The 23,916-nt window shown below is 47.7% G+C and overlaps 1 protein-coding gene across 2 annotated transcripts in view; it reads left to right on the forward strand.

Moving 5' to 3' along the window:
• ADAMTS15 (ADAM metallopeptidase with thrombospondin type 1 motif 15) overlaps positions 1–23,916 on the forward strand; it is a 41,880-nt gene that overhangs the window by 12,978 nt on the left and 4,986 nt on the right. For both annotated transcript variants that reach the window (XR_014542082.1, XM_083588422.1), the window contains exons 2-7: positions 8,530–8,662; positions 14,474–14,641; positions 18,146–18,429; positions 20,367–20,544; positions 21,867–22,048; positions 23,183–23,358. Coding sequence is in view for 1 of the 2 variants with exons in the window: in XM_083588422.1 (XP_083444548.1) it covers positions 8,530–8,662; positions 14,474–14,641; positions 18,146–18,429; positions 20,367–20,544; positions 21,867–22,048; positions 23,183–23,358 (1,121 nt within the window). In the remaining variant the exon portion in view is untranslated. The remainder of the gene's footprint in view (positions 1–8,529; positions 8,663–14,473; positions 14,642–18,145; positions 18,430–20,366; positions 20,545–21,866; positions 22,049–23,182; positions 23,359–23,916) is intronic.

A 23,916-nucleotide genomic window follows, 5' to 3' on the forward strand; every position in this document is an offset into this window, starting at 1 on the left:
CCTCATAAGCTGCATGCTAGGTCAATGAGGGTTGTACGATCTTCAAGGAAAAATGACTTTGGGTGACCCGGGTCTGGGGCGGGGCAAGGGGGCATTAAAGGAGGGCCTGTTAAAAGCTCCTTGTTAATCTCTGTCTGCAACCAGGAGGCAAAGCTCACTAGAGAAAGTGGGTCAGTATGTCAGTGCAAGTCTTAGGCAAAAAGCCAAGAGATCCTTTCAGCTTGCAAGGCAAGGAGAACTAAAATGAAGGAAAAAGGAATGAGTAAGGCAAAAGAAACAACCAACTTCCATTTTTTGGTCAGAGGCAATAATGCCTCTGAATACCAGTTGATGAAGCCACAGGAAAGGGGGGGGGTGCTCTTGTGTTTGGGTATCCTGAAAGAGGGCTTCCCCCTTGGGGCACCTGAGAACAGGATGCCTGTCAAAATGGGCCACTGGCAGCGGAGCTCTTCTGCTGTTCCCATAAAGCAGCATTTCCCCCTCTCCAGTTAACTAAGGTACAACTTGTAGACCGTACTTTCTGAACCTAGAAGCTTTTCAGGAACTAAAGACCCATCATGCTTTGCTTCCTCTGGGCTGCATGTTTGGACAAGGAGCAGGGGCAAGCTAGGATTGTGTCCACAGTTGACAGCTTTGCCACAACACTAAGCTGGGCTGCCCTGCAGATGCCGCTGGGCTCCAGCTCCCACCCAGCCCCAAGCAACATAGCCAATGGCCAGGGGTGATGGGAGTTATCATCCCACAGCACCTGTGGGTCCACAGCTCCACCAGCCTTGGCTTCATTGTTGTGGACTGCATTTCTCCAACAGAAGAAGAGGTGTGGAAGAGTATATGCAGAAAACGTTTCTGGAGATTGGTGAGAATCTGCATAGACCTTGCAGGGAAGATCTGTGAGCCTTCCTGGATCAGAGCAAGGGGGTCCAGCTAGCTTTTCCTTACGTTCTCAGCTGAAGCTATCCATATGCCTTCGAGAAGGCCACAAGCAGGACATGATGCTTGAGACAGCCAGCCCCAACCTTTCTGGGTCCTGCTTACAAACCTATTTATACATTCAGCATAATGAGGTGGCCACATCAGCCTGAGAGAGGGGGTGAATGACATGTTTAAAATGCCCCCCTTTATAGAAAAGTGACAAGCAAACAAGCCCAAACTCCCTGCACTTAGAAAGCTCACACTTACAGAAGGAAGCTTCTACCTTGGTCCTTTCTCTCGTGTGCTAGATTTCTGCATGCAAAGACACCTTTTTATTTTTTAAAAATGGGGTGATATTTGCATTGCAATCTTATGCATGTTTACTCAGCAGTGACTCCCACTGTGTTCAGTGGGGCTTACTCCTAGGTAAGTGTGCCTTATAACCCCAAGCAAGCAATCTTACACCGATAGTCCCTAAAGAATGTTGTTGCGTACGTTTTTTCTGAAACGTAAAGATTGACTTTCAATCTGAATCTGGTGGCTAAGTTATTTTGCAGGGTTTGGAGTTTCTCTGGCAAGGCATGTTGTGTTTCAGAGTGGGCGTAAATGGTGAAAGCGACTAGAGGATGAACAGAGAGCGCAACGTAGCTGGATACCATGAGGGAGGAATGGCTAGCCTGCTAGCCACGCAGGGCACAGGTCCAGTGACCCTGCACTTGGAGCCTCTCACAGGAAGTTACTGTGTGTTCTCAGATGTTATCTTTGCATGTGCAAGGGCTTGAACATTGTCCTTAAACTAACAAAATCTCAAAAGCTTAGATTCTTCAGCGTGAGATTCCAAAATAACCACAAACAACCATGCTTTTAAGCAGTATGTCAGGGGTGGGGGACATCTGTCGTTCTCCAGATGTTGCTGAACTACAACTCCCAGCATCTCTGACAATTGGCTATGACGGTCAGGGCTGATGGGAGCTGGAGTGCAACAACACTCCTCACTGTGCAAGGGGGTGTATTCAGCATGATGGCCTTGGCTGTGAACCTTCTGTGGAGTTGGCAGGTTGACTTGGAAATTATATTAACATGGGTCATTGCAAAGTGTGATAAGTGATCAACAGAGCTGTCTTGTGAGCTGAGAGTTTATTCCCACCCACTCATGTTCCTCTTCTGCTAGCTGCCACCCTGCCTGAATCGTTCCAGAAAATGGGCACAGATGGGTGCTGACCAAGGAATTTGGTAGATTCTCATCTTGATCTCCTGAGAATCAGGACATGACAATCTTGTTGATGGATGAACTTAGCTTCCTCCTGAAGTCCATATACCACAGTGAGATGAATGTGATTCCCATCCCCTGTGGCTGCAGGAAAACAGCCCCTGGGGAACACCCCCCTCCAATCTCTTGCTTCAAAATGCCTGTCAAAGCTCCTTAGTGCAAGCCCGTAAGTGGCCTGTCATCAAGATGCAATTGATACTCCTCATACTCTGCAAAGATGTGCCAGCAGGGGTCCCGCCTCACCTTGACCTCATGTGATCCCTTTTAGCCCCTGGGGCTAAAATAAGCCAGAAATTAAATCAAGGTAACAAAAGAAAAAAGAAACACTATGGAAAATTGCTTAGAAATTTATTTTTGCTCTCTGGTGCCATCTGGTGTTGCATGTTTATAATGCATTCAAAACACTGTTTCTTGACTAATGTAGCTGAGTCCTGGGACTCAGCAGAAAAAGCCCTGGGGCTCCATTGTGCCTTGAGGGGTACCAGGGCCACATTCACACCATACATTGAAACCACTGCAATTTCACTTTAAGCTCCACCGCAAATAATTCTGGGAGCTGTGATTTGTTAAGGGTGCTGAGAGTTGTTAGGGAGATTCCTTGTTTCCCTTCCCTGAGCTGCAATTCCCACAGTTCCCTGGGAAAAGGGCTTGATTGTGAAACACCTTTGGGAATTAGAGCTCTCCAAGAGGAATAAAAAGGTAAAGGGTAAAGGTACCCCTGACCATTAGGTCCAATTGTGGCCAACTCTGGGGTTGTGGTGCTCATCTCGTTTTATTGGCCGAGGGAGCCAGCGTACAGCTTCCAGGTCATGTGGCCAGCATGACTAAGCCACTTCTGGCGAACCAAAGCAGCGCACGGAAATGCCATTTACCTTCCCGCCGGAGCGGTACCCATTGATCTACTTGCACTTAGACATGCTTTTGAACTGCTAGGTTGGCAGGAGCAGGGACCGAGCAATGGGAGTTCACCCCATCGCGGGGATTCGAACCGCAACCTTTCTGATCGGCAAGTCCTAGGCTCTGTGGTTTAACCCGCAGCGCCACCTGCGTCCCACCAAGAGGAATAGGAGTCTCCTAACAACTCTCAGGACCCTTGAACTACAGCTCCCAGGATTCCTCGGGGGAAGGCACTCTGACTGTTCAGGGTGGGATCATCATGCTTTGGCTGCATGGTGTGGATGTGGCCTTTAGAGCCAGCCCTGCAGTCATCTTGAGGCTCTTACTGGGGCAAGAAATCTCATGTCCCTCTCTTGCATAAGGGCCAAAAGTTACATGTAGTGGCTCTAGACCCACCAGTGAGCTGCATTAACAGATTGCTGTTAAGGACCAGTGATTGCCTAACAGGAGAGAGAGTTTTTGGCTCATTGCTCTCCGTTCACTTTCCCTTTTCCCTTTATTTTATTTTTTTGGTTAAAGCCAGTGCCTGATTATCTGCTCCGTTGACCATCATCTGCCACAGAGAGGAGCGTGAGCTGGCTAGGGAGAGTTTGCGCAGAGACAATGGAAAGCTCTCTCTGGGTCACAATGACGAAGGGCTTCTCTGGTTAGCATCCAGCAGAGGAGAGGGAAGGGCATGGAGAGGAATCTTGGCTACCTTGGCAGAAGCATATTCCAGAGAGAGAGAGAGAGAGAGAGAGAGAGAGAGAGAGAGAGAGGGAGGGAGGGAGGGAGGGAGGGAGTGTCTTATGGCACCCTGAAGATAAACAGCTGTATTGTTTGTGCACAAGTATCCCAGTGGATGCCAACCATTTGGGTGAATGGGGGCACCATCCCACCAACCCAGCCAGATGGGTGGGGTATAAATAACAACAACAACAACAACAACAACAACAACAACAACAACAACAACAACAACAACAATTAATAATTGCAGCCCATGCTAGCCCCCTGGACTGAGTTTCCCCAGCCACTCTTGGTGGCTCCCAAAACATGATAAAAGATCAAACATTAAAAACTTCCTTAAACAGGGCTGCCTTTAGATGTCTTCTAAAAGTCAGGTAGTTGTTTATTTCCTTGACATCTGATGGGAGGGCGTTCCACAGGGCGGGTGCCACCACCGAGAAGGCCCTCTGCCTGGTTCCATCTTCTTCCACCTTAGTCTTGGTCAGGCACCCCCAACCTGCTGCCCTCCAGATGTTTTGGCCTACAACTCCCATGATCCCTAGCTAACAGGACCAGTGGTGAGGGATGATGGGAATTGTAATCCAAAACATCTGGAGGGCTTGGAGATGCCTGGTCTTGGTGTTGCCCTTGTAGATCTCAGCAAGTTAGAGGATAGGAATGAAGCGCTAATTCTGGCATAGGCAAACTCAGCCCTCCAGATGTTTTGGGACTACAACTCCCATCATCCCTCACCACTGATCCTGTTAGCTAGGGATGATGGGAGTTGTAGTCCCAAAACATATGGAGGGCCGAGTTTGCCTATGCCTGCTCTAATTAATTGGCAGTGCCTGTTATTGGCTCTGGCGCCACCTACTGTTGAGCTCCCTGCTTTCCCACCCAATCATTCCCCACGAGCATTAGTTAGCCTACTGGTATCCCAACTCCTCCAGTTCTGATTCTTTTGTGTAATATTTATGACTTATCACGGCCGGCTCCTGGTGGCTCACATCCCGAGCATCTTCATCCTGGATTCCTTCAGCTGTCGGCGAGATTGCAGAAGACGATAGCGTTGAAATACGATGCATCTTCCCCAAAGGTTGAAGAATGCCCATGTGTGAATTCCATGCAGCCATTTATCTTCCTCCTCTCTCTCCCCACCTCACTCTCTTGTGTGGGCGCACTTCAAAGGAAATGATCCACACAGGAAAGGAGGAGGCTGCATTTGCCTCTGAGAAGGAGAAGCACATGCAGGGACCTGAGTGGGATTGGATGACTCAGGATGCAAGCCCAGTCCTGGAGGTCAGCCACCTCTATGATGTTTGGAAAGGAATGCTCTCCTGGTGGGATCATCCCGTCGGCTGACTGTGCGCTGCTGGTGCAGAGGCATGGCGCTGATTCTCAGGGCGTTCAGGACTTGACAGAAGAAAGGCCCTCTTCACAGACAGGCAAAATTGCCAAAAAGACGTGGTGATGTAGAGTTAGGTCACCTGTTTTCAGAAAACGAAAACAAAACTGCCAGTATCATTATGACAAATCTGTGCTGCGGCCGCATTTGGAATACAATGTACAGTTCTGGTTGACTCACCTCAAAAAGGATGCGATGGAGTTGAAAAAGGGCAACTGAAACGATGATTAGAGGAAAGTTTTTTTCTCCTATCGTAACACAGGAACTCAGTGAATGTTGGAAGGTTTGGGACAGATAATAGAAAGGCCTTCTTCAGGCAGCATTGAGTTAAACTGCGAAGCTTGCTCTCTCGGGAGACAAGGATGACAACCTAGATCAGGCATAGGCAAACTCGGCCCTCTAGATGTTTTGGGACTACAACTCCCATCATCCCTAGCTAACAGGACCAGTGGTCAGGGATGATGGGAGTTGTAGTCCCAAAACATCTGGAGGGCTGAGTTTGCCTGTGCCTGACCTAGATGGCTTTAAAAGAGGATTAGACAAATTTGTAGAGGAGAAGGATTATCAGCGCTACTTGCCATGGCGGCCATAGATGGAGGCAGCAATGCTTCTGAATGCCAGTTACTGGAAACCACAGGAGGGGAGAGGCCTTTTGGGCCTCAGGCCTTGCTTGTGGGCAACTGGTCAGCCACTGTGAGAATAGGATGCTGGACCGGCTGGGCCATTGGCCTGATCCAGCAAGGTTTTTCTTTCATTTCCCCCCACCCCCAGAGCTCCTTGCTGTCACCAGGGAGCACCCCCAAAAATCCAAAATGATCACAAGAGGAGGTGGGATCCATGCCCTTGGTGTAACCCCAAGAGGATATGCTATGCTGTGTTTGGGTAAGGTGTGATTAAGGTGTTCTCCACCCTGCCATAACCTGCTGCACTCTGCACCCTCTCCTTCGGGCTCCACACTGTGATCGCGGAACATGACAGCACGCGTTCCCATTGTTGTTTTAGTTTAACGTTGTTCCTGAGGGCATGCTTTGAATCTGTTCGCTCTGCTCTTGCGACCAGAGGATATGGAAGCAATTTGTAAGAACGCTCATGCCGGCACTGCCCTAACTGAAGCTCACGCGCTGGCCTCGGCAGGCAACATCTGCAAGCCATGATGTCAGCCCTGGCTCCTGACAGCAGCAAGGGGGCTTATCGCTTAAGATGAGGATGTGGCAGAAATCCCCCACGGTGCCTCTGACGCTGGAGGCTGATGCTCTTGTCTTTTCCAGCTGGGCGGGTCACGGCCTGGGGCTTTCATGCTTGCGAGATGAGAGGACGAGAGCTGCAAGGAAGTAGCTAACCTCCAGGCTTCCAGCCGGGGAGCCGAAACCCTTTCCTCTTTGCTTGCCCTTTGCCGATCGAGAGAGCATCTCTCGCACACATGTGCGCACCACGGAGGCCTTTATTCGCTTGCTTCCTTGGCTGCAAAGAAAGCTGGAAAGTCTATCAGCAGCACCTTGTCAAGAGCAGGAGGGACGGCCTCCTCTATTGAGGAAGGAGCGTTTCCAAGCTTTGAAAGCCAAACCATCTCGCTTCCCTTTTTGGCCCTGGGGGTTTTCCATCCCTTGCCCAGTTCTTCCGATGCTTTTTGAGACCTATCTCCTGCTTCCACGCCTTGATGCCCATAATCCTTCCTGCCCTGCTCTTGTGCTACAGAACAGGGGTGCCAACTTGAATAAAATATTGGGGGGGGGGAGGTAAGCCCCACCTTGCATAATTGATCACAAGATACAGCATGCACACACCCTTTGAATGGGCAATGCCCATCAATTTTGGGAGGCCCCAGCAACTTCAAATATTTTATTTGGGGGCCTGAAGGAACCTTGGCCCCTAAGACTTGGCTCCTATGCTACTCAAGGTAGTCATGTCCAGCCACTGAGAGCCCCATTTTCCAACTTTTCCACAGGTACAAGGGATTCTCAGAATGGCAGGTTTACTAACCTGAGCTGCTCCACAAGGCATACACCCAGGTTTGGATTTTAAAGTGTGAATGTGACATGCAGGGGTTAGCAATCGCAGGTGTCCTCCGTGGCTTGGCGTGCCTTTTCCCAGCTTGTCTGGTTCACCAACAATGGCTGTTCCTGGACAGGGATAGCCTGACTGCTGTAGTCAGGGTCAGATCTATTATGAAACTAATAAGCTTAAGATATGGGGCTCCTAATCCCCAGACTTTAGTCCACATTGCTTTAATTTTTTTTGCATCTAGTAGACCAAATTTGAATCGCACATCTCAATTTGATTAATTTTCCTCTGTATCTATTTTAACAATCCCAAAGTTTGAGAGTCGGTTGGCTCAGGGATATTATTTTTCTACTCACAATAATTAGCCGATAGAGGAAGTTAAGATGGGAGGTGCTGCAGAATTTCATCTGGATTGCATTTTAAAGTGAACTGGTCTAATTTTTTACTTCCCAGACTAATATGTGGATTGGAATGCAGTTATCCTGCAGACAGAGCATTTCTCAGAATTTTGCAAAAATGCGTAAATGATTGTGCGTTATAGGGGGGGGACACATGCAAAAATGTATATACTTGGAGGAAAGGCGTACCACTTAAATGCAGAATTTATGTGTTTTAAAAGCGATGGCAGAAAACACAAGAGAATGGGCATTTGAATCAATGTGTGTGAGAACGACACAGACCCAAAATAGACTGATCCTCCCATCCCTAGTTATGACTCTTATTGGCAAAACATTTCCCTTCTATAGATGCAGAGCTTTGGTATGGACAGCTGAACCTACCATTGATCCCCGTGCCTGCGATCAGCTTCAGAGACCCTGCTGTCTTGCTTGTTGCTATTATTAGTTAGTATAAACTTGGCAGCTGCAAGGCCTGTTCAGTGGTGTCTCCACAGCTGTGGAACTCCCTTCCCAATGGACTCCCTCTTTTCACCTTCTCTAGACATGCAATGAAGGTCTCTGTGTTCCACAAGGCTTTCTGTGTGCAAGGCTTCCTGACTGTATGTTGATCCAGTTTTTAGGTTCTTCTGCTGAAATGCTTGCTGACATACCTTTTCGTTCTTTGCTGTTGTTTTTATTTCATGGAATTGTGGAGTTGGAAGCAACTCAAAGGGTCCCCCCATGATGCAGAAATCACAACTATTTCTTCTGTTGTAAACCACCTTGGAAAGATTGTATCTCGAATAAAAGAGATAAATTGTGGTTGCCTTGAAAGTGCATGTTCTGGGCCAAACTCAATCCAAGCAAAGTTGCTCTTTTGTAACCACCTTGGCTGCAGCAGCCAACAACCCTGGGTACCTTTCTTGCCATGAGATTAAAGAGCACCCTTTTGTTCTTGGCAGGATTTGTGTGGTGCTACCACCTGCGACACCTTGGGCATGGCAGATGTCGGCACCATGTGTGACCCCAAACGTAGCTGCTCTGTCATTGAGGACGATGGCCTCCCCTCTGCTTTTACTACAGCTCATGAGCTAGGTAAGTAGTAGCTTTGGCAAAGTACGAGATTTGGTCTGAAAATGCATTCAACATCATTTACTTATTGTCATTTCTTATATGATATAATTATACTATTGACCCCACACTCTTCTGCCAAAAGGGTTCCTAGAGCAGCTTGCAGTTCAATAGAAACAAGCAAACAAGATAACTCATGAACTTAGGCTTTCTGTCTAAAAGACACAACACAGATGGAAAAAGGGAGGAGGGCAGAGGAAGAAGAAAGCAAACTCAGGTGCCAGGAAGGGGGCGCGCACGCGTAAACATGCTTAGAGCTGGGATCCCCCAGAATATTGCTATCAATCCAGCGCCACAGAACAGCATAGAGTCTTTTGCTGCCTGAGCTATTGCATCTGTCTGGTTTTGCCGGCTCTCCTTCAAATGTTCGCCAGACCATTCTTGGCTCGAAGCCTCCATTCATCATCCTGTGGCTTAGGAAGTGGCCACTTAAACCAAAGCCACAGCAAAGAGGCAGAGCCCCTATCTGTGGTTTCCACCTGGGAAGCAGATTTAGACCAGGGGGAAGTGGAGACACAGGATTGGACCCATTTATGTGTGTGTATATATATGTGTGTGTGTGTGTGCGCGCGCGCGCATGTGTGCACGCGTATGCATGGAGAGAGAGACAGTCAGAGTCAGTCTTAATCCATAATTTGGAGATGAGCCTGATTTTAAAAACAAAAAACTATGACTACTTTGCTCAGGAAGTTTAGACAATAGCAAAGCTTCCAAAATAGCTTTCTTGGGAAACTCCACATGTGTGTGTGTGAGAGAAAAAGAAAGCGAGTGAGACTGCAGCCTTGTTCCCTATGTGTGTCAGAAAGAGAGAGAGAGAGAGAGAGAGAGAGAGAGAGAGAGAGAGAGAGAGAACGCCAAGTTTATTCCCAAAGGGGCAGGGAGGTTTGAGTTAAACTGTTGGGAAAGCAGCTGTTGGGAAGACAAGGGAGCCCAAGCCACAAATTCGCCTGCTCTGGCTTGGTCACTACCTCGTTTCCCAGGCTTTAGAAATCCTGAAATAACATGTCATGGCCAGGACGCATTCGACACACACCTAGATCCGGAGAAGTGGAATGCCAGATTGTCAACAGGATTCGTAGCCAAATTGCTAGGCTCTCATTTGGATAACAGGAAAAGGCTCTGCTATTTTTCTTTACTTTTTTTTAATTAGTGCCACAACAAATTCTGCATCCTCAATTTTGATTTGGACTCCACTGCACAGCCGGAAATGGAACTGCCAGGAATCAGATTTCCCTGGTGGGAATGGGCTGGTTCACACACGTTCAGCTGTGCAAATGAGCAGCCCCCGGTTCAGGTTGCCTTCCGGCCGTGGGTTGTATCAAAGTTTATAAAATTATGTATGGTTTAGAGCAGGGATTTGGATGTGGGCCCTCCAGGCTTCTCCACCTGGTCTTGGGACTGTCTCTGAGCCACACCTAGAGAAGGGCCATTTGCCCGATCCAAAAGGCTCTTCTTGTGTTCTTAACAGCACCTGGCTGGTGATAACGCCTCTTTGTTGCCTCGATGGAGGATGGAGAGACATGTCTGAGGATCAGGAGTGGCTGGCATGATGCCATGGCAGAGCCAGCCTCCCTGAAGCAGCAGTGCTGCTACTCACCAGGATGGGGTGGGGCAGGGTGGCAGTCAGGATGGAGTGGCACACTTTGTTGCCTGGATCTCACCACCCTGCTCTGTTCTGATAAGTGGAAGTGATGCTCCTGCTGGAAGCCTGGATGCATGAAGCCACATTGCCTGACTGTTTGCTCTATAGGAACCTCAGTTTCTTGTGCATACTGGAGCATATTGTACAAAGGGGAAAAGCCACATCTATTGCCCTGCCCACTTTTGTCTCTGGACACCATGGGCATAAGAAGAGCCTGGGCTGGTTCAGGCCAATGACCCATCTACGTATAATAGCATCCTGTTTCTCACAGTGGCCAACCAGATGCCATAAAGGGAAACCCACAAGCAGGACCTGAGCACAAGAGAACGCTCCTCTCCTGTGGTTTCCAGCAGCAAGTACACAGAAGCATTGCTTTCTCCAGCTGTAGAGTCAGGACAGAGCCATAGTGGCTAGTAGCCATCAATAGCTCTCTCCTCCTCCATTAATTTGGCCAGTTCTCTCTTAAATCTACTCAGGTTGGTGGTCATCCAAGGGCATGTGGTCCTTGGAAGGTTCCCCATGAGGGGTTGTGACCCTCAGGCTGAAAACGGGTTCCCTATCTCTAGTGTGGAGGACCAAGAGGTAGTTTTCCTTCCTCTTTCAGAATGCTAGAACTGGGAGTCACCTAATAAAGCTGAATAGCAGGAGATGCAGAAGCAGGCAAAAGGAAGTTCATCTTCCCACTACAGTGCATAACTCATTTGTGGAATCTGCTGCCCACAAGGTTGTGGGTGGTGATGCCCAGTTGTCTGGGTGGCTTAAAAGAGGGATTAGGGAGGAAAATCATGGAGGGAAAGCCTGCCAATGGCTGCTTGCCATGATGGCAGTATGCAATCCTCCCAGATCAGGGGCCACAGAATATCAGTTGATGGGGAGCAACAGCAGGCAGTGACATAGTGAGGGGGCACAAGAGCGGTTGCCCCAGGCACAAAATTCTTAGGGGTGCACAATTTCATCAGCTGGTGCTGCCTCAATACAGCTGTGCACTTCAAGAACTCCGTTGAAAACCAGTGAACCAGCAAGTGACCTCCCCAGACAACAGAATTACTCTTCTTTTCTTATCTCTGTGGCTGCAATCTCCTGGGTGATGCGCAGTTGAATGCACATGTGTGCTCTGTTTTGTTCCCTGCTACCCACCCCTGCCATGCCCCTGGCACTGGCAACCCATGTTATGCCACTGACAACAGGAAGGGGCTATTGCCTTCAGGCCCTGCTCATGGTGTTCCCAAAGCCATCAATTCACCTACTGCAGAAAACAGGATGCTGGTCCAGTAAGGCACAGGAATCTGCCTTATACCAAGTCAGACTATTGGTCCATCTAGCTTAGTATTGCAAGCAGCTCTTCAAGCAGGGGAGTCTCTCCCACCTTTACCTGGAGGTGCCATTGAGGACCAAACCTGGAACCTTAAGCATGCCCAGCAGATGCTCTGCCACTGAGTTCCGGTCCTTCCCCACGAACATATTTGTATGTTTAACACAGATGCCCAGGGATGCAGGTGCCTGCAGGATGAATCAAATCTTCACATTTCAAGTTTGCTGCCTGGTTTTAATGTTAAGGTTTTGGCAAGTGTCAGATTTAGAGGGGTTTGTGGGTTTGGTTTTTTTAAACAAAAGAAAACAACGTAGCCCTGATTTTAACAGCTTTCCCAATCATAGGAGGCATCTGCTTTCAGACGTCCAGGGGAAATGGGCAGTTGTGGCAGGCCCTTCCTCTCCGGGTAGCTGGGGAGTTGGAAGGAGGAAATCATTTCTTGTCTCCCCCTCTCCTCCCTCGGATTCTCAGGTTTCCTCCTCCTGCCTTCTGCAAGGGCGAGTGTCCACACACAAAGCAGATGGTGTGAACCTTGGCCAGGATGTGGCTGGCTTGCAGGCTCGACCCTGGCAGGGTTACATGCATCTGGTGTAGCTTTCCCCCTGCCTTTGGGGGGCAATCTGATTAGAATGCGAGAAGCGAGAAACAACGCAGAGCCAGGAAGCGGATCCAACGGAGCAAAGGCTTTACTTGCAGGCTTTTGCAGAGAGCCGGGAGTCCCAGGAGCGACCGAGATGCCTCTTTTATGGATTATGCAGGGAGGGTGACGGAAGAAGCGAAGACACCACTTGTGACCCACCAGGCCAAGCCACAGTCTACCAGCTGTGTGTTCGGGGGCCTGCCAAGCCATTGGCGCTGCACTTCAGACTGTTTTCTGCTAGCCCACGCATCCAGGACAAAGAGGAGAGGTTTATCAAGCCCCTCGTGGGCCGCAGTACGCTGTTGATGAGCTGTGTTTGACCAGACGTTGTGCAGGCATCCGCCGCAAGATGCAAGTCAAAAGGGGATGTGCAATGAGCATCCCGGACCGGCTTGGGGAAATCTGATCTGGGGTGTGTGATGGGAAACTTCAAGGAACGTCAATGAACACCTGAAGCTGCCTTGTTCTGAATGTTATATTAGCCTAGTATTGTTTACCATGATGGGCAGTGGTTTTCTTGCATCTCTTGTGTCTCAGGATCATAGCTCAATGGTACAGCATCAGCCTTGCATGCAGAAGGTGCCAGGGGCAATTTCCAGTAGGGTTTGCAGACACCCCTGCATGAAATTTTAAGGATGTGTAATATGTGGCTACATGGCTACACCCTCCCGCTGTCAGGGCACGGTGAGAGTGGTTCTCAGAGTCCTCTCTAGCAGACTTACAGGGAAACTCTGAAGTTCAGCTCCTATCATGTGCCTATCTAGCAAACATGCATTGTTGGCTTGACTGCAGTGTAAATATCCCAGTGTAGACTACTGTAGTCTGATTGTGCTCAACCTTCGCAGACCCATGTGTTTGGGGACCCACTTCTTAATTCCTTACCGTCTGTCTTTATGGTTATAGGGCTGCTGTTGTGACCCACCTTTGGTCAGGCTGGAGAGAAATTGGATTCAGTTCCAAGCAAATGTTGACCCTACCTGATCTGCTTTGTCCCAATCCATACACAAACCAAAACAGAGCCATCCTTTGACATTTGCATTTCTCTGAATCTTGCAATGCAGCTCACCAGGAAAGCAATACATTCAAAATGCATATATTGCTGTAAAGTGTCCATATAAATGCATATATTAGTGAAAAGCATTATATGATGAGAAACTGATGAGGCATCTGTCCTCCCTGTTTCTTTTCCTAAAGGCTTTTTGCTGCCATGACAGCCATATCTTCTTTGCAAATAATGCCCCTGGAAGATGCTGTGTCAATAACTTGGTCTCCTTCCACTCCTAGGTTTAGGGTGGCAGTGGCCCTGGAGTGTGCTGGGTGCCTCTCCAATATCTGCTATCATCAATCCAAAAGTGCAAACCCACAGCAAATTTCTGTATGGAGTTTGGTGACTGACTAGGGATGGGGGAGTAAATTGATACAGTTTGCATTTGAAGCCAAATCTATTCAGTCCACATGCTCTGAAACAATATGAAAACCGAAACACAGACATCCTTCAAAACATGCACTCGTTTGGATTTTATGATGCAGTTCTCCAACCAAACAGTGTTTACAAAAATGCATATATTTCAAGGAAGTGTGCCTAAATAGGAATATATTAGTGAAAATAGCATGCAAAAATGCAGGCAAAATATGTTCAAAATTGCATACAAAAATATGTCTGAGGCTGGAGGAACACTGCCCAGCTGTGAGGCGTGAAGGCCGCTCCCGGCAAGGCCCTTTCCTCCTGACCTGGGGGGCTGGGCCCACACTCACCAGCCCCACTGAAGAGGCTCCTCATGAGGTTGGAGGAACATCACCTGGCTAATGTTTTATTGATTGATTGATTGGTTGATTTTAACATGCTGTACCCCACTTTGACATTTTAAATAAATAAATAAATGTTTATTAGGAGACATTTGCACTAAAATGTAATAATATTTTTTTAAGTTTAAAAAAATGCAACTTGCCGTAGAAGCGTGGGAATTTAAGAACGGAAACATGAGAAATGGAGAGAACTGAAATCGCCAGATGCTTCCATCCCTATGGCTGTCCAAATAATTTAGATTCCACACTCAGCCCCCCATGAAATCACTGGAGAGGTGATTGGTTGGACACCTTGGTTCACTGTGAACTTGGTTTCCCAAAGGCTGCTGGAGATACTCTCCGTGGTTTTCAAATGACAATTGTTTCTCCTTCTAGGACACGTGTTCAACATGCCCCATGACAACGTGAAGGTCTGCGAGGAGGTCTTTGGAAGGCTGAGGACCAACCACATGATGTCGCCCACTCTTATCCAGATTGACCGCATCAGCCCTTGGTCGGCTTGCAGCGCTGCCATCATCACCGACTTCCTGGACAGCGGACATGGTGAGCAGGGGATAGGGAGTAGGTAGGTGAAAAGGGGTGAGCGAAGGAGGCATTTGGGTGCCAGGACCGGGTGCCACCCTGTGTATTGCTTTGTTGTCAAAGCTAGCCAGAATTAGGAGGTACCTTACTTTGAAATTTGCTGGGCTTACATAGCAGCGAATGCTAAATAGTTTCAGTCATAAACAAGGAGGCAAAGGGGAGCTTATAGGAGTATTCTTCCAGGCCTGAAGGATAGCAGTGGAATGGCATGTCTGGAAGACCAAGGAGATTGGTTAGGCCAAAGCTTCTGCTCCGCAGTTCCCATTCTTCTCCCTGGCAATGACGAAGGCTGGAGCTTATGAAGAGAAAACATATGGAGGCCTCCGAGTGCAGCATTTGTATTCTTCCATCGCCAGTGAAGTGAGTCCTCCTTGCCTCTTGGTTGTCATCCAGTCATGGCATTTGATATGAGCGCAAGTCTCTCCCCGCCTCCTGCCTCCAGACCAACGTTTGGCCAGAAGCTGCCAGAAAGATTGACATATAAGGCACCACCTTTCTATAGAGCTGCCGCTGAATTTTGCCCAAAGTGTAATTTTGAGGTGGATATTGGAGGTTCATCCTCAGGTAAAGCCCCCAATGGATTTTGGTGGTGGAGCCCCCAACCATTTCAGTAAGACAAACAAAATTTCCCAGAGGGGTTCTGCAGATCTCTACAGACTTTGGCCCACAGAAAATATGAATGTGTATTGTTGGTCAAACTGTACACTTTGCGTGCCATCCTTTGTCCCTTGCCAGCACTGCTGGGGATTGAATAGCTGGTGAAGGAAGCCTTTATTTATTGCACAAAGTTGCTGGGACCTGGGCTTAGAATTGCCAAAGGATTTTGCCTAAAGTGAATCTGAAGGTTCTTGCTTGAGAAAAAAACATCTGAGACATTGCCGGTCAATCAAAACCTTTTATCAAGGCTAGGGGAACTTCTCCAGTGAGTTCTGTACATCACTACCATGTTATTGTGCAGTCAAAATGGTGGTGTGGCTCTGCTTTTAATGAGTGTGAGGCATGAGGCCTCAGCAAATGATGGGCCTAGAGAACAAGGGATGTCAGAGAGGCTTCAGTCCAACTGCATCCAAGGTTGGAGTCATCAGGCACTGACCCAGATGACTTGGCCTGCTCCTCTGGTTTTGTTAAACAGTTTATACCGGGAGGGCTACAAGTCTTTAAAAATGCAAAACCTGGATGCTGCTTGAAACAGCTGTGTTATGCCCTACCCCCCGAATTGTGTTACGACAGCTCTGTTTCACTGGTTTTTGAAGCCTTCCTACATTAATTTAATTCGTGAGATTTTTACATCCCCTTCCAATGCAGATGTCCAAAGCAGTATACTATATAATACAGTGGTACCTCAGGTTAAGTACTTAATTCGTTCCAGAGGTCCGTTCTTAACCTGAAACTGTTCTTAACCTGAAGCACCACTTTAGCTAATGGGGCCTCCTGCTGCCACCACACGATTTCTGTTCTCATCCTGAAGCAAAGTTCTTAACCTGAGGTACTATTTCTGGGTTAGCGGAGTCTGTAACCTGAAGCGTATGTCACCTGAGGTACCACTGTACTGCAAGTCAGAAAACACCAGATCAAATAATAATCTATTTATTTATTTATTTAAATGTTATAAAAGTAAAATGGACAAGTAAGCAATCAGCAGATGGGGGAAAGCGTATTAGCAGACCCAGTTGGTTGAAAGTGCTGCAGTAAAGGAAGGTCTTACCTGTTCCTGGAAGGAAGGCCTTGCTGGGCTTGTCCTTACAAAACTCAGTCTGGCCTTTGGTGACTGTGCATGTGAGTGGGAATGGGGAGCTGGCTCCCCTGACTCTTTTTCTGCCAGCTCCAATTCATGTTTGTAGGTGTAAGATGGTATAGTCCTTCGAGGTCTGTACCATCTCCATTTTGTAGATGATGATTCAAAACATGAGATTTTGTTGCATCAGAGAGACATACAATCCCAAAACTTCTTCTTGACGATGCGAGGTTTGCCATTTAAAAAAATAAAAACAAATCAGGGACATTTTTTTTTAGAAACAGACTCATCCCAAGATGGAACTGGCCATCTCTGGATTGAGCAATCTATTTATTTGAGCTAGAATTGCAATTTAGGGCAGAGTTCCCTCGACTGAGACTGCAAGTTCCATATGGACTGTCACCTTTAAAATGTACTTGATTTATTTCCTTTGTAGCTCATCTTTAATGGAATTCAAGGAGAGGTACCTAGAGTTCTCAGGTGGTTCCTCATGAGGGAACCTCTGCCTTAGTGTCATGTGACTTCAAACCACATCCTGGAACAACACCCACAGAGCAGAGCTGGGGAACCTCCAGATGCAATTCCCACCACTTGTGGCCACTGGCCAGGCTGGCTGGGGTTGATGGGAGGTGGAGTCCAACAGCATCTGGAGGGCCACAGATTAGCCACTCTTACCATATTTGGATACGAAGCCTTTGACTTACATTCATAGGTCTTGAATGTCTCACTGGCTTCTTTTCATAGAATTGCAGAGTTGGAAGGGACCCTCTGCTTATCAGCCTCCAAGGAAGGAAAGTCCACAACCTTCTGAGGGAGTCCATTCTGCTGCTGAACAGCTCTTTCTGTCAGGAAGCTCTTCCTGGTGTTTAGCCAGAATCTTCCTTCTTTTAACTTCAATACATTGCTTCAGGTCCTAGCCTCCAGAGCAGGAGAAAACAAGCTTGCTTCATCCTCCACGTGACAGCCCTTGAGATATCGGAATATGGCTATGCATTTCTCCTCTCATCCAGGCTAAACATACCCAATTCCCTCAAACGTTCCGCATCAGGCTTGGTTTCCAGACCCTTGACCATCTTGGTCACCCTCCTCTGCACAGCTTCCAGCTTGTCAACATCCTTCTTAAACTGTGGCGCCAGAACAGAACATAGTATTTCAGGTGTTCAGGTATTCTGACCAAGGCAGTATAGAAGAGTTTGGATTTGATATCCCTCTTTATCACTACCTGAAGGAGTCTCAAAGCTGCTAACATTCTCCTTTCCCTTCCTCCCCCACAACAAACACTCTGTGAGGTGACTGGGGCTGAGAGACTTCAAAGAAGTGTGACTGGCCCAAGGTCACCCAGCAGCTGCATGTGGAGGAGCGGAGACGCGAACCCGGTTCCCCAGATTACGAGACTACCGCTCTTAACCACTACACCACACTGGCAGAGCCCTTGATCATCATCAACATTGTCATTATTTGTTGAATTTATATACCGCCATATACCCGCAGGTCTCATGATCATGTTGAAAGTGCATCTGATCTTCTTTACAGTCCCTCTGGGAGCCGTTCTGTACGACATCTGCGACACACATCCAATGGAGCTGTGTGTACGCGTAAGCAGAGTTCGGCAGAAAGCTAGACTGTTTAGGAATGTGGCAACTTACTTGCTTGGGGAAGCTGTCAAAATCTATGAAGTCTCTCTTTTGCTGACTCCCTCCCCGTTCCCCTCCTCTCCCTCCCTCTTCCAGGTGACTGCCTCTTGGATGAACCTACCAAGCCCATCCCACTGCCTGAAGACCTCCCTGGTTCCAACTACAACCTCAACCAGCAGTGTGAGCTGGCCTTTGGCATGGGCTCCAAGCCCTGCCCATACATGCAGTACTGCACCAAGCTGTGGTGCACAGGGAAGGCACGGGGACACATCATGTGCCAGACGCGCCATTTCCCTTGGGCGGATGGCACCAGCTGTGGAGAAGGGAGGTTCTGCCTGAAGGGTGTCTGTGTCGAGAGGCATAACATCAGTAAGTACCGGGTGAGTACCTGTTGGCTCCGTACTGAGGATGTGGCTTGGGGAGGGCTGATATCTGTGGAGGTCTAGACCATGGGTAAGCAAACTAAGGCCCGGGGGGCAGATCTGGCCCAATTGCCATCTTAATCCGGCCCGCGGATGGTCCGGGAATCAGTGTGTTTTTACATGAGTAGAATGTGTCCTTTTTATTTAAAATGCATCTCTAGGTTATTTACGGGGCATAGGAATTCATTTTTTTCCTTCAAAATATAGTCCGGCCCCCCACAAGGTCTGAGGGACAGTGGACCGGCCCCCTGCTGAAAAAGTTTGCTGACCCCTGGTCTAGACTTATGCGTTACAAAGCTCTAAATCATGTAAACGAAACAGATGTATGAAACGCATCTTAACCTCTTCCATTGACTAAGCTGAGGGCTTTAGAGAATTTGAATCTTTGACAGGCTTCTGAGATTTCACCGGCCATCACTGACATGCTTCCTCTTTTACAGGCGTAACAGCTAGAAACTTGCTTTAAACAAACAAACAAACAAAAACAAACAAACCCTAAAAGCTGAGCTTCTCAAAACGCTGAATTCTCCACCCAGTATTAACTGCATGCTTGCACAGAATCAAGGAGTTCACAAGTTCTGCATGAAGGGGTTCCCCAGAGGTAGTGATGCTAGAAAACTATCCTTTTTCTTTCCACTGTTTTTTTGTTTTGTTTTGGCCATTGAATGTTTGGGATGCTTAGCAGCGAGAGCAGATTGCAATTTGTGCAGTGCTGATCTTGATCCTTGCTCCATGTTGCATGTGCCTTATTTTTGTTGGAGGGGCACACAATTAAGGTTGAAGTAGATTGGTTGATGGATCAATTGGTCACATTTGCATTGGAATAAAAACAGCTTCCGAGCAGAAAGCAGTGTTGCATGCTTGTGCCTTAGCAGGCAGGCATCAGAAGAGGCATTGCCTCTTGTGTGAGGAAGAAGAGGTGCTCCTGGAGAGGATGCTTGCCATCTGCAGACTTTTACAGTGGTACCTTGGTTTAAGAACAGCTTCGTTTATGAACAACTTGGATTAAGAACACTGCAAACCCAGAAGTAGGTATTTTGATTTGTGAACTTTGCCTTGGAAGCAGAACATGTTCTGCTTCCTGTTGAGTGTGTTCCATTTGTAAATTGAGTCCCCCACTGCTATGGGAAAGCACGCCTTGGTTTAAGAATGCTTTGATTTAAGAACAGACTTCTGGAATGGATTAAGTTCGTAAACCAAGGTACCACTGTACAATGATTGCATCAGCACCATCATCCAGAGTACCAGAGTACTATTTTAGCCCACTGCAAGGGTTTAAATTAATTACATAATGAATTTTCATAATTGCATGTCATCAAGGCTTTTTCACTCAGTTCTGGCACCTGTCAGATGTTCATGATGAGTTCTGGCACCTCTTTTTCAAGAAAAATAGCACTGCATGTCATCCACAAGTGTGGCCATATCTGGACCAGGGATGAGGAACTTGTGGCTCTCCAGGTGTTGCTAGACTACAACTCCCATCATCCCCTGGTCATTGGTTGTGCTGGCTGTGTCTGTTGGGAGTTGGAGTCTGACATCTGAAGGGGGCCACAGGTTACCCATCAATACAATGCAAGACTGAATTGTTGGGCACTGCATGAGCAGCTGACTTGATTAATTGCTTGCTGGATTGCTTTCTTGTCCTTTGCTTGCAGAGCAGGAGATAATATTATTGAAGCTATTGACTACAGAGAAGGGCGTTTTGCACATGCTCAAAAGATAGCCCTTTCTTGCCTAACATGGCTTGAGCAAACCATGGCATACAAAGTTCATGTTGTTGTTGTTGTTTTTATCAAGGCTAGTGATAAATCCTAAGTAGAAATGTGATGAATATAATTAAGCTGTGGCGTTGGCTGTGGGTTTCACGTCTGCCTCTCTGCGGTGTGCCTTGGCAGGTGGATGGCAACTGGGGGAAATGGGCACCCTACGGCCAGTGCTCACGGACCTGTGGCGGAGGAGTCCAGCTGGCAAAGCGGGAATGCAACAACCCGCCCCCTGCCAACGAAGGGAAGTACTGTGAAGGAGTGAGAGTGAAGTACCGCTCCTGCAGTCTGGACCCCTGCTCTGATTCAGGTGAGCTTTGCAAAGGGGTGGGCCTGGCTGAGAGCCAGCAAACGGTCTGAGTCCATCTGAGGCTGCAGCTTGGGTGGAGCCAGTGAATGGTTTCGGAGCATCTTCTTGCCACCAGCACCAGCTTCTGCTGCCGCCACCACCAGATGATTGACAACGCCTGTCACCGGACAGCAACGTGTGGACTGAACTTTTTGTGACTGTTGCTTTATGCATATTTTCATTTTGCAGTTGTTTTAATTACTTATTTAATTTTGTTGTACATTGCCCTGTGCTATGTTTGAAGAGTGATTCAGTAATAATAATAATAATTAATAAATATCTGAGGCTGAAGCACCAATGAATCTAAGCAGATGACGAGACAGGCAAATCCTGGATGAGAGACTTCTGGGAGGAAATAAATCACAAGAACAGGATATAGTAAAAGCAAACATATAGTATATGATTTCTCATATTAAAAATATATGGGAAATGAAACTCAGTGCTATTTTTTCCAAATAAATTTTTATTAGTTTTCCAATATTCCCCTAACAGTAGCTGAATTATAACAATGTCAAAACTTAGTACTTTGTTGGTCCCCTGCAGTCATTCCAAACTGTACCTTAAATACCAGACTCTGACCATTGGGCCACGTTGCCTGGGGCTGATGGGAGCTGGAATCCAAGTTCACCTGGAGGGCAACAGGTTCTTGTATCCCTGCTCTCCCTATGTAAACTCATTTATACAACATGCTTCTTTTATGAGACTGGCCCTCCTTTAGGTGTAACCTGCATCATATAATGCATGCAGCAAAGTGACCTGCCTTCTTCAAAACAATGGTCACTTGGAGGAGACCCTAAATCAAGGGCAGGGAGGTGACGGAGCATCTCCTTTGCGTGCAGAAGGACCCAGGTTCAACCCCTGGAGACTCCAGGCTGGGCTGGAAACACTTCTGCCTGAAAGAGCTGTGTAGGCAATACTAAACCCAATAGACCAACAGTCTGAGTTAATATAAGGCAAGCTTCCTTTGTTCCTTTGGACAACTCCAGCTCCCATCAGCCCAAGCAAGCAATAGCAATAGCCAGAGATGACGGGTATTGTAGTTCAACCACATCTGGAGGGCCACAAGCCTCAAAGAGTTTTCTCAACTACTGCCTGTAATCGTGAGCATGTGTGAAATAGACATGGCAGGTGAAATAGCACGTCAAACACTGGGGATGGCTCTGACACTCAGTGGAGAGTCGCTACATGATGGCATAACCTGATAACTTGTTTGCATGTGTGAATCCGTCCCAAAGGGTTGTTTCTTTTTCTTTTTTTAACTGCATGAAATTGTTTTCACACAGTCCCCGGGAAGAGCTTTCGGGAAGAGCAGTGCGAGGCTTTCAATGGCTACAACCACAGCACAAACCGGCTCACGGCCACAGTCTCTTGGGTCCCCAAGTATTCCGGAGTGTCTCCTCGTGACAAGTGTAAGCTGATCTGCAGAGCGAATGGAACCGGGTACTTCTACGTCTTGGCTCCAAAGGTGAGCTGGGATCCCAAACCGTGGTCTCTTTGGTAAATTGGGAGAGGAAGACCGATGTGGGGGCAAAAGCTGTTTGCAGAGTTGGCTTGAGCGCGGATGGAAGGGGAGTGATATGCAGTGCAAAATTTAATCAGCGATAATGTGTTTCTGCAAACTTTCAACTAAGAACCAATGAGAATTAATAACTGGAAAGAACCGTCGTCAGAGAAAGAACATATGAGGTTGTTTTGATTAAATGTTACTTGAAATATAAATAAACTTCCCCTGTTGAGCTAAATGGAGGTGTTCTGGAATCACCTGAATGATGTGGGTTGTAATCTGGATTTGCGTGAATCATACACTCATACACTGTGGTCTAAACCACAGAGCCTAGGGCTTGCTGATCAGAAGGTCGGCGGTTCGAATCCCCACGACAGGGTGAGCTCCCATTGTTTGGTCCCAGCTCCTGCCCACCTAGCAGTTTGAAAGCATGCCAAAGTGCAAGTAGATAAATAAGTACCACTCCGGCGGGAAGGTAAATGGTGTTTCCGTGCGCTGCTCTGGTTCACCAGAAGTGGCTTAGTCATTCTGGCCACATGACCCGGAAGCTGTACGCCGGCTCCCTCAGCCAATAAAGCGAGATGAGCGCCGCAACCCCAGAGTCGGTCACGACTGGACCTAATGGTCAGGGGTTCCTTTACCTTTACCTTACCCACAACCTAGCAATGCTTCACTTGCCCTTAACCCCACACATTTGGTACAGCTGTACTGGAATGCAAACACAACATAAAAGGTGTGTCCCAAACCATTCCATCTTCATGGGTGGAAAATCGGCATTCTGCATTCCAGTACAAGTGTGCATTGGGCTCTGCTATTGTTCAGGACTAGTTCTGGTCATTGTGCCATTCTTTCAAGGGGAGTATAATAGCATACCTGCCTTCCAACCAGATGTCTGTGGGAAACCCACATGTAGGACCAGAGTACAAGAGCTTTCTCCCCTCCTGTGATTTCCAGCAACTGGTCTTCAGAAGCATTGGTGCCCCCAACCAGGAAGTAGAGCATGGCTAGTACTAGGTAGTACCTAGGTTGGTGGCCACCACTGCCTCCTGTTTAACTATGTGTTGCACGAATAAGTACGTACTTTTATCTGCCCAGGTGGTGGATGGCACGCCATGTTCTCCAGATTCCACCTCGCTGTGCGTCCAGGGCAAATGTATCAAGGCTGGATGCGATGGGAGACTGGGCTCCAAAAAGAAGTATGACAAATGCGGCGTGTGTGGTGGAGACAACAAGACCTGCAAGAAGGTCTCCGGCTTGTTCACCAAACCCATGTGAGTGAGCTTCTTTTTTAAAAACCTCTGCCTGCTTCCAGAGAGAGGAATGCAGACACAGCTAAGTGGGGCAGCACCCAGTTTGCGTGCAGAAAGCCTGAGGTCAGATCTCTGGCATGCAATGTAGAAAACCACCTTATGTCACGTCTCACCATAGGTCCATCTAGCTCAGGGATGTCAACACTGACTGGCAGCAGCTCTCCAAGCCCTACCCAGAGATGCCAGGGATTGAATCTGAGACCTTCTGCATGCAAAGCAGATGCTCTACCCCTGAGCTGTGGGAAAGTGTTGGGAAAGAGCCCTGCTTGAGATCCTGGGGGGCTTTCTGTAGAGATTACAGAGCTACACCCAACAAATGTCTGATTCAGTCCATAGGAGGCTAGATTTGAATAATGGAGAATAAGCATCAACATGTAGAGTTGGGGGTGGTGGGGAGATGCTGTTGGACTCCCACCAGTTGCATCCAGTCAGGGATGGTGGGAGTTGCAAAGCCACATTGGCTACTATTGCTGCCCAGCTCAAGACATCTTCTGTATGTTTATTTTAAGCTTTCTTAGA

This window comes from Podarcis filfolensis (genome assembly GCF_964270895.1).
Source record: "Podarcis filfolensis genome assembly, chromosome: 15".
Classification (NCBI taxonomy): domain Eukaryota; kingdom Metazoa; phylum Chordata; class Lepidosauria; order Squamata; family Lacertidae; genus Podarcis; species Podarcis filfolensis.